This window comes from Monomorium pharaonis, chromosome 2 (assembly GCF_013373865.1).
Source record: "Monomorium pharaonis isolate MP-MQ-018 chromosome 2, ASM1337386v2, whole genome shotgun sequence".
NCBI lineage: Eukaryota > Metazoa > Arthropoda > Insecta > Hymenoptera > Formicidae > Monomorium > Monomorium pharaonis.
Window position 1 is genome coordinate 514,427 of NC_050468.1, and position 12,786 is coordinate 527,212.

Sequence of the window (12,786 nt, forward strand, 5' to 3'; positions counted from 1 at the left end):
ATAAAAACATAAAACATAAATTATCTCCTCCATCTCCTCTCCCCTTTAATTCCCTTCCTCCTTTCCTTCTCCCTCGCCTATTTCCCACTTTTCTTTCCTTTTATTCCATACCCATTCTATCCCATCCACCCACATACTTCTATTCCCTACGTACACTTTCTTTCCCTTATTCCTCTCCTCTTTTGCCCTTTCTAACATCCTCCACCTGGTTTTCCTCTCCTCCATTGACAGATCCTCATCCAACCTCACATTCCAGCGACTCTTAATCTCCGCCTTCCTCTCTAGCAACCAGTCTCTATCCTCTTCCCTCACCACCTCCGTAATCACCACTATCGTCCCCCTTTCCCCCACTCTTTCTGACACTATCCCTGTCTCCACCTCTCTTCCCGTTTCCCTCTTCATAATCCCCTCTATTATCGCCCTTCTTTCTATCGCCCCTCCCTCTCCACTCCCCTCCATATTATGTTTCTTCTTCTCACCTCCCTTACTCTTCTCTCCCTTTCCGCCCCCCCTCACCCTTTCCCACCCTTCTCTTTCTGCTCTCTCTCTCATCCTCCTGTCCATTTCCCTTTCCACCCTTTTCCATGCCTCTACCCCCCTCCCACCTTTACCATCACAGTTCCCATTTTCTCCCCATCCTCCTCCTCCGCTCTCCTTGCGCTCTTCCTCTCCTCTCTGCCAGCTCCTCCTGCCTGTCCCTCCTTCACTCTCCTCCCATCTTGGCTGCTTCCTTCCTTCTCGCTTCTCTCCTCGCCCCCTCGCCTCTCCTCCTCTTCTTTTCTTCTCGTCTCCTGCCACCAGCTCTCCTCGTCTCTGTCCTTCCGCCCTTTCCCTTCCTCTCCTCTCTCTTCTCTTCTCTCGTTCTCGCCTTCCCCCATCTTCTCCTCCCTCTTCTCTTTATCTGACTGTTCCTTTTCCCTTCTCCTTCCCTCTCTTCTGTCGTCCTGTCCGATCCTCTTCTTCTCCATCTCTCTTTCTTCGTCACTGTCGTTTTGCGCTTCCTCTTTTCCATTGCCTCTTCCTCTTGCTTTCCGCATACTCCTCAGCTCCTCCCTCTCTCCTGCTATCTCTTCTTCCCGTCTCAGACCTTCTCCTTCCAGCGCCTCTAACCTCTCTTCCAAGCCTCTTAGCCTCTCTCTGACTTCCCTCAGTCGCCTTGTCATTTCCCACCTCAATTTCCTTAACTCTCTTCCCAGCTCTTCCATCCTCACTTCCTCCCTTACTTCTCTCTTCTCACCACTATTCCTCTCCTCTGAACCCGGCACTTTCTCTCCCTACACAATTTCTCTTTATCTTCTTACTTTGTAATGCTCTTTCTTCTCATGTGTCGAAATCACACTATCGACATGTGCCATCGATGGACTACGTGTGCGGAACTTCGCGTTCCCAAACACGCTACCATCCTGCCCTAGCACTCTTGCCAACTTAACTCTGTTCCCATATTGCACTCCCTTCCTCCACCAGATGATGTTCCTCTTCTCTCTTCGCGCTCACGTTACCGCATCTCCGCGCGCACCGCCATCTGCCCTCCGTCCTTCCCCTTCTCCTCTCCATCGATACTCTCCTCTACGTCGCATCTCTCCAGCGCCCTCTCTCTGACCTCTTCTTCTCGTTCCTGCCTCCATCTTCCCTGCTTTCTTCTCTCGCTACTCCGATGCCTTCCCCGACATCTCCATCCTCATATCTTCTCACCTCCATCTTCTTTTCACTTCCCTCCAATTACCCGTTCATTTCCCGATCTTCTCTTCCCGCTTTTCCACTTCTTTCTCTCCTCTCTCTCACATTTCACCCGCACAACACTTTTCACTCCGGAGCTCTCCGTGCCACCTCTACTCTTAACCACGCCATTGTTCCTTCTGCCAATATTAAAAAAAAAAAAAAATATATATATATATATTAAAAACCGTTTAGAAAATGTTTATTGAAATCATTTTTTCAAATTAATAATTAATAAAAAACATATTTTAAAAAATATTTAAAAAAGGTTTAAAAAATGTTTTTTAGAAATTATTATTTTTAATAAATATTTAATAAAAACAAAATATTAAATAAACATTAAATAAACATTTTTTTCCGAAATAAGTTTAGAAAATGAATATTTAATAAAGAAAAATATTTAAAAAATATTTTTAAAACATTGTCTGCTGATTGGGTAGATAGACATCCATTAGGGATCCATTAAACATCTATAGCTCCATTTGATGTTTTCTTCTGTAGTGGAAGTTGGACGTCTATTAGGGATCCACTAAACTTCCATAGCTCTATGGAACATTTACTTCCATGATGGAAGTTAGATAGACGTCCATTAGGTATCCATTAAACTTCCATAGCTGTATGGAACATTTATTTTTATGGTAGAAGTTAACCCAGACAACACGCTTGTCAGAATGAAAACTTTAAGAGAACTTTTTAAAGAAAACATTTAGATATCTTGGAAATGATGTCCAAATGATAACATTTATCAGAGACGTCTGCTAAGAGAGGTCTTTGAGATATCTCATGGAAGAATTTCATTTAAGTTTCTTGAAAATGTTATCCTTATGATATCAGCTAAATGATATCAGCTTAATATCTCATAAAAGATATCACAATGCTGTCCGATTTTTGAGCCGTCCATGCGTGTCGTAGTTGACTCAGAAATCAGACAACACTATAACATCCTGAATGAAAGATCCATTTAATATAAAAAAAAAATTATCATAAAGATGTTTTCAAAAATAACGGTTTGTCTACAATTACTGCGCACAAAAAAATGCACAAAATCTAAATTTATCATGTACTGAATACAAAAACAGAATAATAAGTGTACTATTCAATTTTTCTTAGAATATATGTGATCTATATAGTTAAAATTATCTAATTAACCATTTGAACGCTTCAAAGTATTAATGCTAAATAGACCGCAATTTCCATCAAATTATTAAGGTTATGGAAAAAGATAAATTTAACAATGAAATTATTAAGTAAATAAATTAATGCTATTTATTTTTAATATGTTTTGCAAAATTTAATTGCTTTTATAAAAAATAATATAATTGCGTCAGTTTATAACATATATGTATATGTAGACAATAACAAGTACCCATATCGATGAGTCAAATTGGCATAGCGGATAGAGTACAAGGTTCGTAATCCTAAGGTCCCGGGTTCAAAACCAGAGGCAAGTAAGAATAAAATAAAATAATATAATTTAAATTTAATTAATTAATAAAAATTTGTCCTAAATTTAGTATGTACTGTTGATAAAAATAATTTAAAAGAAATAAAATTTTTATTTTAAATTTTTATTTTGTCAATCATCTATGGCTCCATGAAGCTTCTACTAATGATCCACGAAACGTCCGTCAGTCATCCACCGAGGCTCCGTGAAGCCTCTATTAATGATCCACACAACGTCTAATAGACCTCTTTGACGACCTCTAATGAAGGTCTAATGGACGTCCACAATGCGGAACTGTGGATTTCTAATGGCTCTATATTGGACGTCTAATGGACGTCCACTGGAAGTTTATACTTCCATGGCAGACGTCCATTAGACGTCTACTGGATGTTTTATTTCTATGTGGGTGTAGTCAAACCACTTTTAGAAATAAAAAATTAAGTAAAGCAAGCAACTTTTTTGTGTCCAAAATATGGATCTTATTAATGCGATAGCTGTGTACAATAAACTTATTTCATTAAATGTACAAAAAACACAAATAGCCCAGATAGCCAAATAAAGGCAACGTGTTGTTATTTTCTGTCACTTATTCTCTATTAATTTTATCAAACTAAAGCCAAGGTGTTTCCTCAAACTGTCTGTTGTTCTGACATCATGTAAAATTCTACATTAGAATTCAACAAACTGACGGCAAGTTGTCAACATGCATGCACAATTGCTGTCAATGTGACAAGTTTATTATTCCTCAATGCATGCACTTATAATTTTATAAACTCATGAAGGTTATTTGCTCTCCTGATGTTGCTCTCCTCATGATGAACTTCGTTCCACGTTAAATTACAATGACAGCAAGTTGTGGGCAAGTTCACAACATACATGCAGTGCATTAATTTGCCCGATATGCTTAATCTTGCTTGGCTATCTGGGAATATTTATTTGACAAAAAATTTAAATTTTTAAGTTTTATTTATATAACTATACTATATTTTCAACACAAAATCTTATGTTTTACATGCTTTTATGGTAATTTTAAATTTCATTTAAATATAAAATAACCTTAAATAACTTTAAATAAAAATCATACAATAAAAATAATAAAATAATAACCTTCATCAATAATAGTCTCCGAATTGTATAAATAGATCTGATAAAACTGACTAAATGATTCCAAAAATTCAAACACTGATAATCTGTAAAAAATAAATATTTTTACATATTAACTTGCAATTATTTTTAGAATACAATTTTTTCGTGAATTTAGTTTTATTTCATAATTGAATTATAATGTTACCGATTTTCTACAAGATCCTTCTGTTTTTGTAAGATCATACTATTTCTTTCTCTATTGGCTTGAGTTTGTGGTCTACGTGTCTGAAGGTTATTTTGTAAGCGACATAGATCAATTTCTTGATCAATTACTTTTTTTAAATTTTCTACAATATAAAAATGTATTATATGAAATGTGTTACGTGAAAAACAAAAAATCAACATATTATAAAAAATTCTCGTTAACTCTCGAAAATATAATTAACCATTCATAAAATGATGACGATTGAATATAAATGGTTAATTATATTTTCGTTTGCGTTATTTTACTCGTGTTTAATTTCAGAAATATTGATAATTTGGCACGACTGAAAAGGACTATGTATAGTCGAAATGTTTCAAAATTTGTTTAACAATTTTAACACAGTTGATTTTAATGAAGTTTATAATATATTTTTAATTAAATAAATTATATTATAATGTGAAAATTGGTATTAACTTGAAATATTGACCTGTTCATCTCATTATTTTTGTATTATATGAAATTATTGTAACAAAACTTATTGTAATAAAACGTACTCACCAATAAATATCCACACATTTGGTCTACTTCCGAATTTATTTAAAATTGTGTTATGGAAACTTTCGACCAAATTATTTGTTCGAACTGAACAACCATACACAGAGACTTTGTTTGCTGCAGGCAACCATGTTTTACGTAAATAGGACATAAATTGTAATATCATAAGATAATTGTCGGATATGTATCAGCTATATGCTGTAATATTGTAAAACTTTGCTGAAATAAAGTGGAGTTTTGCCTCTGAATTATTGTAAGTGATTCTTCGGAAATGTCTATATTATAATTAGAAGTAAAATAAACTTAACGATATAATTGTTATATAATTTATAATAGTTGTACAAAACTTACAAAGTTATATTATGGAGTAGAAAATTGTAACTAATAATTATATAATAGTTAATTGGTGTTTGCTAAGAATGTTTATTTACTAAAAATATAATACACATGCACACGCGCAGCACGCGCACATACACATCCGCACATTCCCACATCACTACACATTGCGACGTAGCTTTCCTTCGGGAACCGCCAGGTCTGAGGGGCTACGCCTAATTAACAATAATAATCTCTATAACAGCTCGCGTGTAACGCTCCCTCGCGAAATCGGTAACATTCGGTAGCCTGCTTGAACGGTAACACCTGCAATGCTTTATATTTCTGGGCGCTAGGCGCGGATTTCCGCGCCACACAACAATTAACTATAAGTCGGTAGCCGGATAGGAAGCGTTACTAATGCCGGTGGCTCTTTTCTCGAAGTGGTAGAGGGGCGTGGTTCTTTAGTAACCAGGGGGGGTGGAGAGCTCGGATCGAGGCAGGTCGTAGAAGAGAATCGGTACACAATCGTCAATTAAATATCAAATATCAAAATATATTTCTTTAAAGATTAATGAGTACGGTGTCAACGAAAATCATGAATCTTACTCCACTTAACAAAACGTCATAAATTCACAGAGATGCGCGGCTAAGACGGACGCGAGAAGTCAGCACAAAGAGAATGCGGAAACTTTAGAATTACTCTATGAGACGAGAGGCCAACGAGGCCTTCCGTTCGACAACAACAACCAATATAATATATCCGAGAACGGTATTCGCGGTAATAAAGAACGAAATTATCAACTACAAAATGACTCTCGGTGTCGGCTTTGTCCGAGAGGGACGTACTTAATAACTAAATATTCGGGCCGGTCGGTCGGATCTCTCGTGCGGCCACAAGACTCTACTTTGTATTTCGAGTTTCTCAACACTAATGAACAAACAACAGCAAAAACGGTATCGGATTCGGGATCACCGGTAACACGACAAGAAACGGTATCCCTTATCCGGTCCCGCACGAAAGTCGACCGCCTTACCGAATCTTACTAAATTCCGCGTGGCTGCCGAGTGATGGCCTTACAAAATCCAAAATCTTCATCCGCCGAAGTCGATAGCCCTGGGCTGGTCCTCGGTGATACGCCTTATCGCACGGCTTACCGAACAGTAAGGAGCCCCCGGTCCCGCGCCGGCCGGCTCGGGCCGCCGCGCCTGCGCGGGCGCTCTTCGATTCCCGATAAGGGGATCCGCTTGACGCACGTGATCCTCGATCCCGCGCCGCAGTGCTTCACCTCTCGACGTGTCGCTGATCGGCACGTGCTCCACAGGTGGGGCCCCTTGTGCCGTGCCGTTTCGGCTGGTCCGGCTGGCCAGGCCGCGACTGAACCGATCTTGGCGGCTGGCGGTTGACATAACTGTGGTCGCTCTTCCGGTCTGCAGCCCGGTGGCGTGCCCATGGCGTGGCCCTTGCGGGGAGTCGTCGTGTCGTAGTGCTGTAATTCGGCGCGGTCGGTACCCTTGGCTCAGGGTCGGCAGCGCGTTGCGGGGCCGACGCACGGCTCGGCGGGGAAACTTCTGGCGGGGCGCTCCCTCCACTGTCGATTGCTCTTAGCAGGATTCCCACGACGGCTGCTCCTCCGTGGGACGTCGCCCTTGGCACACTCTTTAGATGAGCCCACACTCGGCGCCTTAACTTTAAATGATTGGCAACTACAATCGGAAAACGGTATCGCGGACTAAAAAAAAATCAAAAGAAAATAAAATAACAGAACCGTATCCCCCTCGGCTCAGCGAGGAGTCGCGCCCGATCGATCCCTCGGTCGGAATTATGCCCTTGTGACGCGCGCGCCGGACGCGCCACGTCACACATTCACATACCACACACCTATCATCCAGACACCATGCATCACACATCCCCTCACATATATACGTATATAAATTTATAATATGATTAAGTTTATTGTTATTTCTTTATAAAAAAATATTGGCTACATTTTGCGCGTCTATTATAACTTACTGTAATAAAATCTGCAGTATCGATATATATTAATTATATGTAGTATCTGTGTCAGTTGTTGAAGTAGATGGTTCATCATGCGCAACAGGATATGTATTTCTTTGAATTGGAGAATCTAATTGTTTATTTTCAACAAGAGCTTTGTCTTTGAATTATTACAAGTGATTTTTTGGAAATATTTGCGTTCATGTTATTATCAGCAGTTTTCAAAGCTAGATATACTTCTCAGAGATTTAAAGCAGTATTGTGCAGTACTTGTTATACTTGATATTCATCATCGACCATATGTAAAGGCATAAACGATGCTCTTGCTAAACGAGATTGGTTTTGGACGCTATATTCTACTGCAACAGCATATATTGTATTAAACTAATACAATGTATTTTGTATTTTTTTTTACATTAATAAAGTTACAATTGTTCGATTATTAACGAGTTTTATTTTTTTATTTACAAGAAACAGTGCATACCGATACTGAATGGCAGACATGTAAAGATTCCTTTTAAAGTATCGGCAATAAAACAATAAATCGCTGCAGTAATCTGTAACAAACAAATAAATTCAGCTATGTTGAGTAATATGAAATTCAGTATATTTTTTATACACACGAACATATTATAGTAGTTTGATACAGGCATGCTAATGTTTATAATACTTGCATTTGGGCTCTGTCCGTTTATTACTGTGTCTGTTTGGTCTGTGCGCATTCGGTCTGTGCGCAATTGGTTGTGTCCGTTTGTTACTATGTCCGTTTGTTACTGTGTCCGGTTGTTACTGTGTCCGTTTATTACTGTGTCCGTTTGTTACTGTGTCCGTTTGTTACTGTGTCCGTTTATTACTGTGTCCGTTTGTTACTGTGTCCGTTTGGTCTTCGCGCATTTGGTCTGTGCGTATTTGGTCTGTGTCCGTTTGTTACTGTGTTCGTTTGGTCTGTGCGCATTTGGTCTGTGCGTATTTGGTCTGTGCGCATTTGGTCTGTGTCCGTTTGTTACTGTGTCCGTTTCACTCAGCCTGCTATGTCCGTTTATTACTGTGCGCATCTGGGACGCTCCCTAACAGAGCAAACTTTGCTACACGACATGACAATATATTTATGGCAGGAACAGGAAATCTTGTTAAGCATAGAATAATGGCAAATTAGTAGCAAGAACAAAATAAAACTTGCCGAGCACACTTTTGCAACAAAATTGCGACAAGGTGTGTCCGTAAACAGCTTAGTTTTTGCTGGCAAGGCTTGTCGCAAATAATATGACGCACATTTTATGCAAATAACAGGGTTGGAATATTGAGTTTTAAACTTTATTTTTGTGTGACTTTACTATCTATCTCGAGATGGCGCATTTCTCGTGAAAAAGATTTACCTACTGGATTAATAAAAGGGGCTCGTCGAGAACAGAGAACCAAGTACGATTGCACCATTCACATATGATATTGGGCTAATCAGTCCAATATTTCATTTTTGTTGGTCTTAATTTCGACAAGATTTGTCTTGTTCTTGCCACAAATTTGCTATCATATTGTGCATAGCAAGGTTTGCCTTGTTTGTGCACGCATAAGTTATATACTTAATACACACACACACACACACACACACACACACACACACACACACACACACACACACACACACACACACACATTCAGATGCACACATAAAAGAAAATGAAAAAGCTGAAAAATTATTTGGCGGCTTAGCAGCGCCATGTTTTTGTAGTAAAATATTTATTTGTATTAAAATATTTATTTGTAATATTTGTTATTTATTTGTATTAAAACTTATTTGCCAGCTCAATATTATCTCCTTTTTTCTTGCCAATATGCTTCTTGACAATTGTTTTTTCTAGGCGTACAGCAGCCAATAATTTAATACGCGAAAGGCTAATATTTATAGTTTAATCTTTTGTGTTTAAGATTTTTTTAAATTATCTTTAAATAACCTTTTTACTAAACAAAATTGTATCTGAAGATAAATGTAAGACAATCTTAAAGCCATATCAGATTTGAGATTGAGATTGAATTGAAATGTTATTATTCAAAGCAAAGTTAAAAAATATTGGTTTTGTTTCTAATTGGTTACATTTCAATTTAATCGCAATATCAATCTCTAGTTAGTCTGATACGGACTTAATGAAAAATCAAACTATGAATGTCAGTTAAAAAATAAACATATATTTTTACAGATTGGCGCATTTTTCTTAATATCATTATTTTTGTAGAGAAAAACTTAACACTCTCATTTTGTAGCGTTTACTCTTATAATATACCATTTCAGAGATGTATATTATTTATATGTATATGCAGAATCGTATTATTGATTATAACATTTTAATATTAAAAAATAATAATAAATTTTATATAAATATCCTTTCTTATAGCTAGCACATTTACTTCATATTGTAGCGTGCGCGCCGCGGAAATGAAAGACACTTTTTATAATGTAAAACCAAGCAGCTTTATTCACACGTCCGACCAGGCTCGAGACCGAGATTCAACTCGTTGTTTACACGCGTTGTCAAGCGCTCGTCAGCTGACAACGCTCGGTCCAGGAAATCAATAGTATTGATCCGTCTTCGAACAGCTGAGTCGCGGTCGCGGAGTATACCGGGCGACGCATGCAACACTGCCCCCCTTCTTCTAGATTGTCGTCCCGACAATCAGGGAAACAGTTTTAGCGCTTTCCGCAGAAGACTCCCTCGGTTCCCGGACGATTTCCCGCTCTTCCCGAGCTGCTGCAACGGGTTCCCGAGCCACGTCCACCGAGTTTTTTTTTTTCGCCTCCTGCAAGGACTACCACGGGCATCCTCTCACGCCGAGCTCATCCAGCTCTCACGCAGGATCTCCCGAATCCTTCCGCGTCCCCGTGCTCCACTCCCCTTGCGACACTGTCCCTCGACGTCGGATCTTGTGCACTTCCTTCTTCTCTTTTCAGGATCGGGGGGGGAATTTATCTCCGTGGACCCAACGCTTTAAAAAAAGCTCCCCGTCCTCTGCCTCGGCATTTGCCCTAAGTTCCACGGGAAAACCACGGTCAAAAACCGTGGATGAGGCAGTCTTCTTCCCTAAAAGCAGCGACCTCCTTCCGAAAGAGATTCCTCTTCGTCCGCCCTTCTTCTAAAAAGAAACTGCTCTCCGAAGAGCAACTGAAACACACAAGAAAACAAACAGAACAAAAACACAAAAACATGAACTAAAATTAACTTCAAAACGGTGTTAACATTAGAATAAACCCCCCTATTTCGTATTCGGGCTCGGATTCGTATCGGTTCGATTTAAACTCACATCGGCTTCACTCCCTCTCCATGAAAGGAGCCAAACGGTTTGCATGAACGACTTTATTTCTATGAAATCTCCGAATACAATACAATACATCATTTAATTTGTTGACTATCTTCCACGGACCGTTCCAAGAACTCTGCAACTTAGGAGCTCTTCCAGGAACCCGTCGAGGATCGAAGAACCATACTTTCTGCCCTGGTTCGAAATTTACTTGTCTAGATCGTTGGTCATACCAAAATTTAGCATTTTTGGAGCTAATTGAAAGACGCTCTCGAGCGAAACGATGCATCAAATCTAATCTCTGCCTCAATCTGAAAATGAAATCAGTCCTCTCTTCTTTCTTGGAAGAAGGAGGGTTGCCTCTAAGAAGATCTAGAGGCAAACGTAAATCTTGTCCCAAATACATTTCCGCAGGAGAAGCTCCAGTTGCTTCCTGCTTTGACGAACGAAAAGCCAAAAGATAAAGTGAAATCCAACGATCCCAATCCTTCTGGTTTTCAGAAATGAATTTCGCCAAATAATCAAGAATTGTGCGATGTTGACGCTCGACTTGTCCATCAGACTGTGGATGAAGAGGAGTCGTACGCGTCTTCTTCATTCCTAGAAGCAAAGACATCTCCTTGAAAAGACTACATTCAAAATTCCTTCCCTGATCCGTGTGAAGCTCCAAAGGAATTCCGTGTCGAGAAAATACTTGATCCACAAGTGATCTTGCAATGGTACTAGCTCTTTTATTCTTTAAGGGAATAGCTTCTAGCCATTTAGTAAAACAATCCACTACCACTAGGAGATACTTATTTCCTGAAGAAGAAACCGGCAGAGGACCCAGAATATCGACTTGTATCCTCTCGAAAGGTGCGCCCACATTGTAAATTTCCAAGGGACACTTTCCCTTCCCAATGGGCCCTTTTCTAGCAACGCATACCTTACAAGAGGCACACCATCTCTCCACGTCCTTCTTGCTGGTAGCCCAATAAAAATGCTTTCGTATTTTCTGAAGGGTCTTATTGACACCGAAATGTCCCCCTGAAGGTGAATCATGGGCTTCTTCAAGAATTTCCTGAACTTTATGCCGTGGCACCACAATTTGAAAAATATCTCTCCGCAAGTTCGGGGAAATCCATTTCTTATGAAGAACTCCGTCAATCAAAAACAATGAATCCCAATAAGACCAATAAATCTTCAAGGAAGGTTCGCCTGAAGCAACTTCTTGCCAATTAGGGCGAGTCTCAGCCTCCTTAGCATGAATTATCATAGAAACAACAGAATCCTGAAGCTGCTCTGAACGCCATTCCTGAAGTTCCTTATTTGAAAAGATTAAACGTCCCAAAATCTCTTCCTTTGAAGATTCCTCATTTAATTCCACCTTTATGCAGTATCGACATAAAGTATCCAAACATGGTCGTCTCGAGAGTCCATCGGCGTTTTTGTGCACCTTTCCGCTCCGATAAAAGATATCAAAATCGTACTGCTGAAGGCGTTCTACCCATCTTGCTAGCTGTCCTTCCAAATTCCGAAAGGACATCAGCCAACGAAGAGAAACATGGTCGGTCCTCACTAAAAACTTTCGTCCATAAAGATAGTGATGGAAAGACTTCACTGAATCCACGACAGCAAGAAGTTCACGACGGGTAACGCAATAATTCCGCTCTGTCTTACTGAAAATCCGACTGTAGTAAGCGATGACTTTTTCCTCTTCTCCCTGCAACTGAGAAAGAACAGCCCCGATGCCATGATTCGAGGCATCGGTATCTAAAATAAATTGTCCTTCCCCCGAAGGAAAAGACAAAACCGGAGGACATGTTAATACACGTTTTAAATTCTCAAAAGCCTGTTGGCATTCAGAGGACCAAAAGAACTTAACGTTTTCCTCTGTTAAATTATACAAAGGCTTTGCTAAAACAGCAAAATTTTTTACAAATTTTCTATAATACGAGCAAAATCCAAGAAAACTTCGTACCTGCTTCCGATTTTTCGGAAGAGGCCAATCTTTAACCGAAGAAATCTTTTCAGGGTCAGTTGCAACCCCCTCTGCTGAAATAACATGACCTAAATATTTAACTTCTCTTTTAAGGAAACTACATTTACTAGGATTAACTTTTAAATTAGCTCTTTTCAACTGAATAAAAACTTCTTTCAAATTGAGCATCATTTCTTTAAAATTTTTTCCGAAAA

The 12,786-nt window shown here is 39.2% G+C and overlaps 1 protein-coding gene across 1 annotated transcript; it reads right to left on the reverse strand.

Moving 5' to 3' along the window:
* Positions 1 to 590: 590 nt before the first annotated feature.
* Positions 591 to 6,731, reverse strand: LOC118644279 (vicilin-like seed storage protein At2g18540). The gene is made up of 2 exons (XM_036282465.1): positions 6,480 to 6,731; positions 591 to 1,274 (listed from the first exon to the last, which is right to left on the reverse strand). Exons 1-2 carry the CDS (start codon positions 6,729 to 6,731, stop codon positions 591 to 593), a joined length of 936 nt encoding a protein of 311 aa, XP_036138358.1.
* Between the last annotated feature and the right edge of the window lie 6,055 nt (positions 6,732 to 12,786).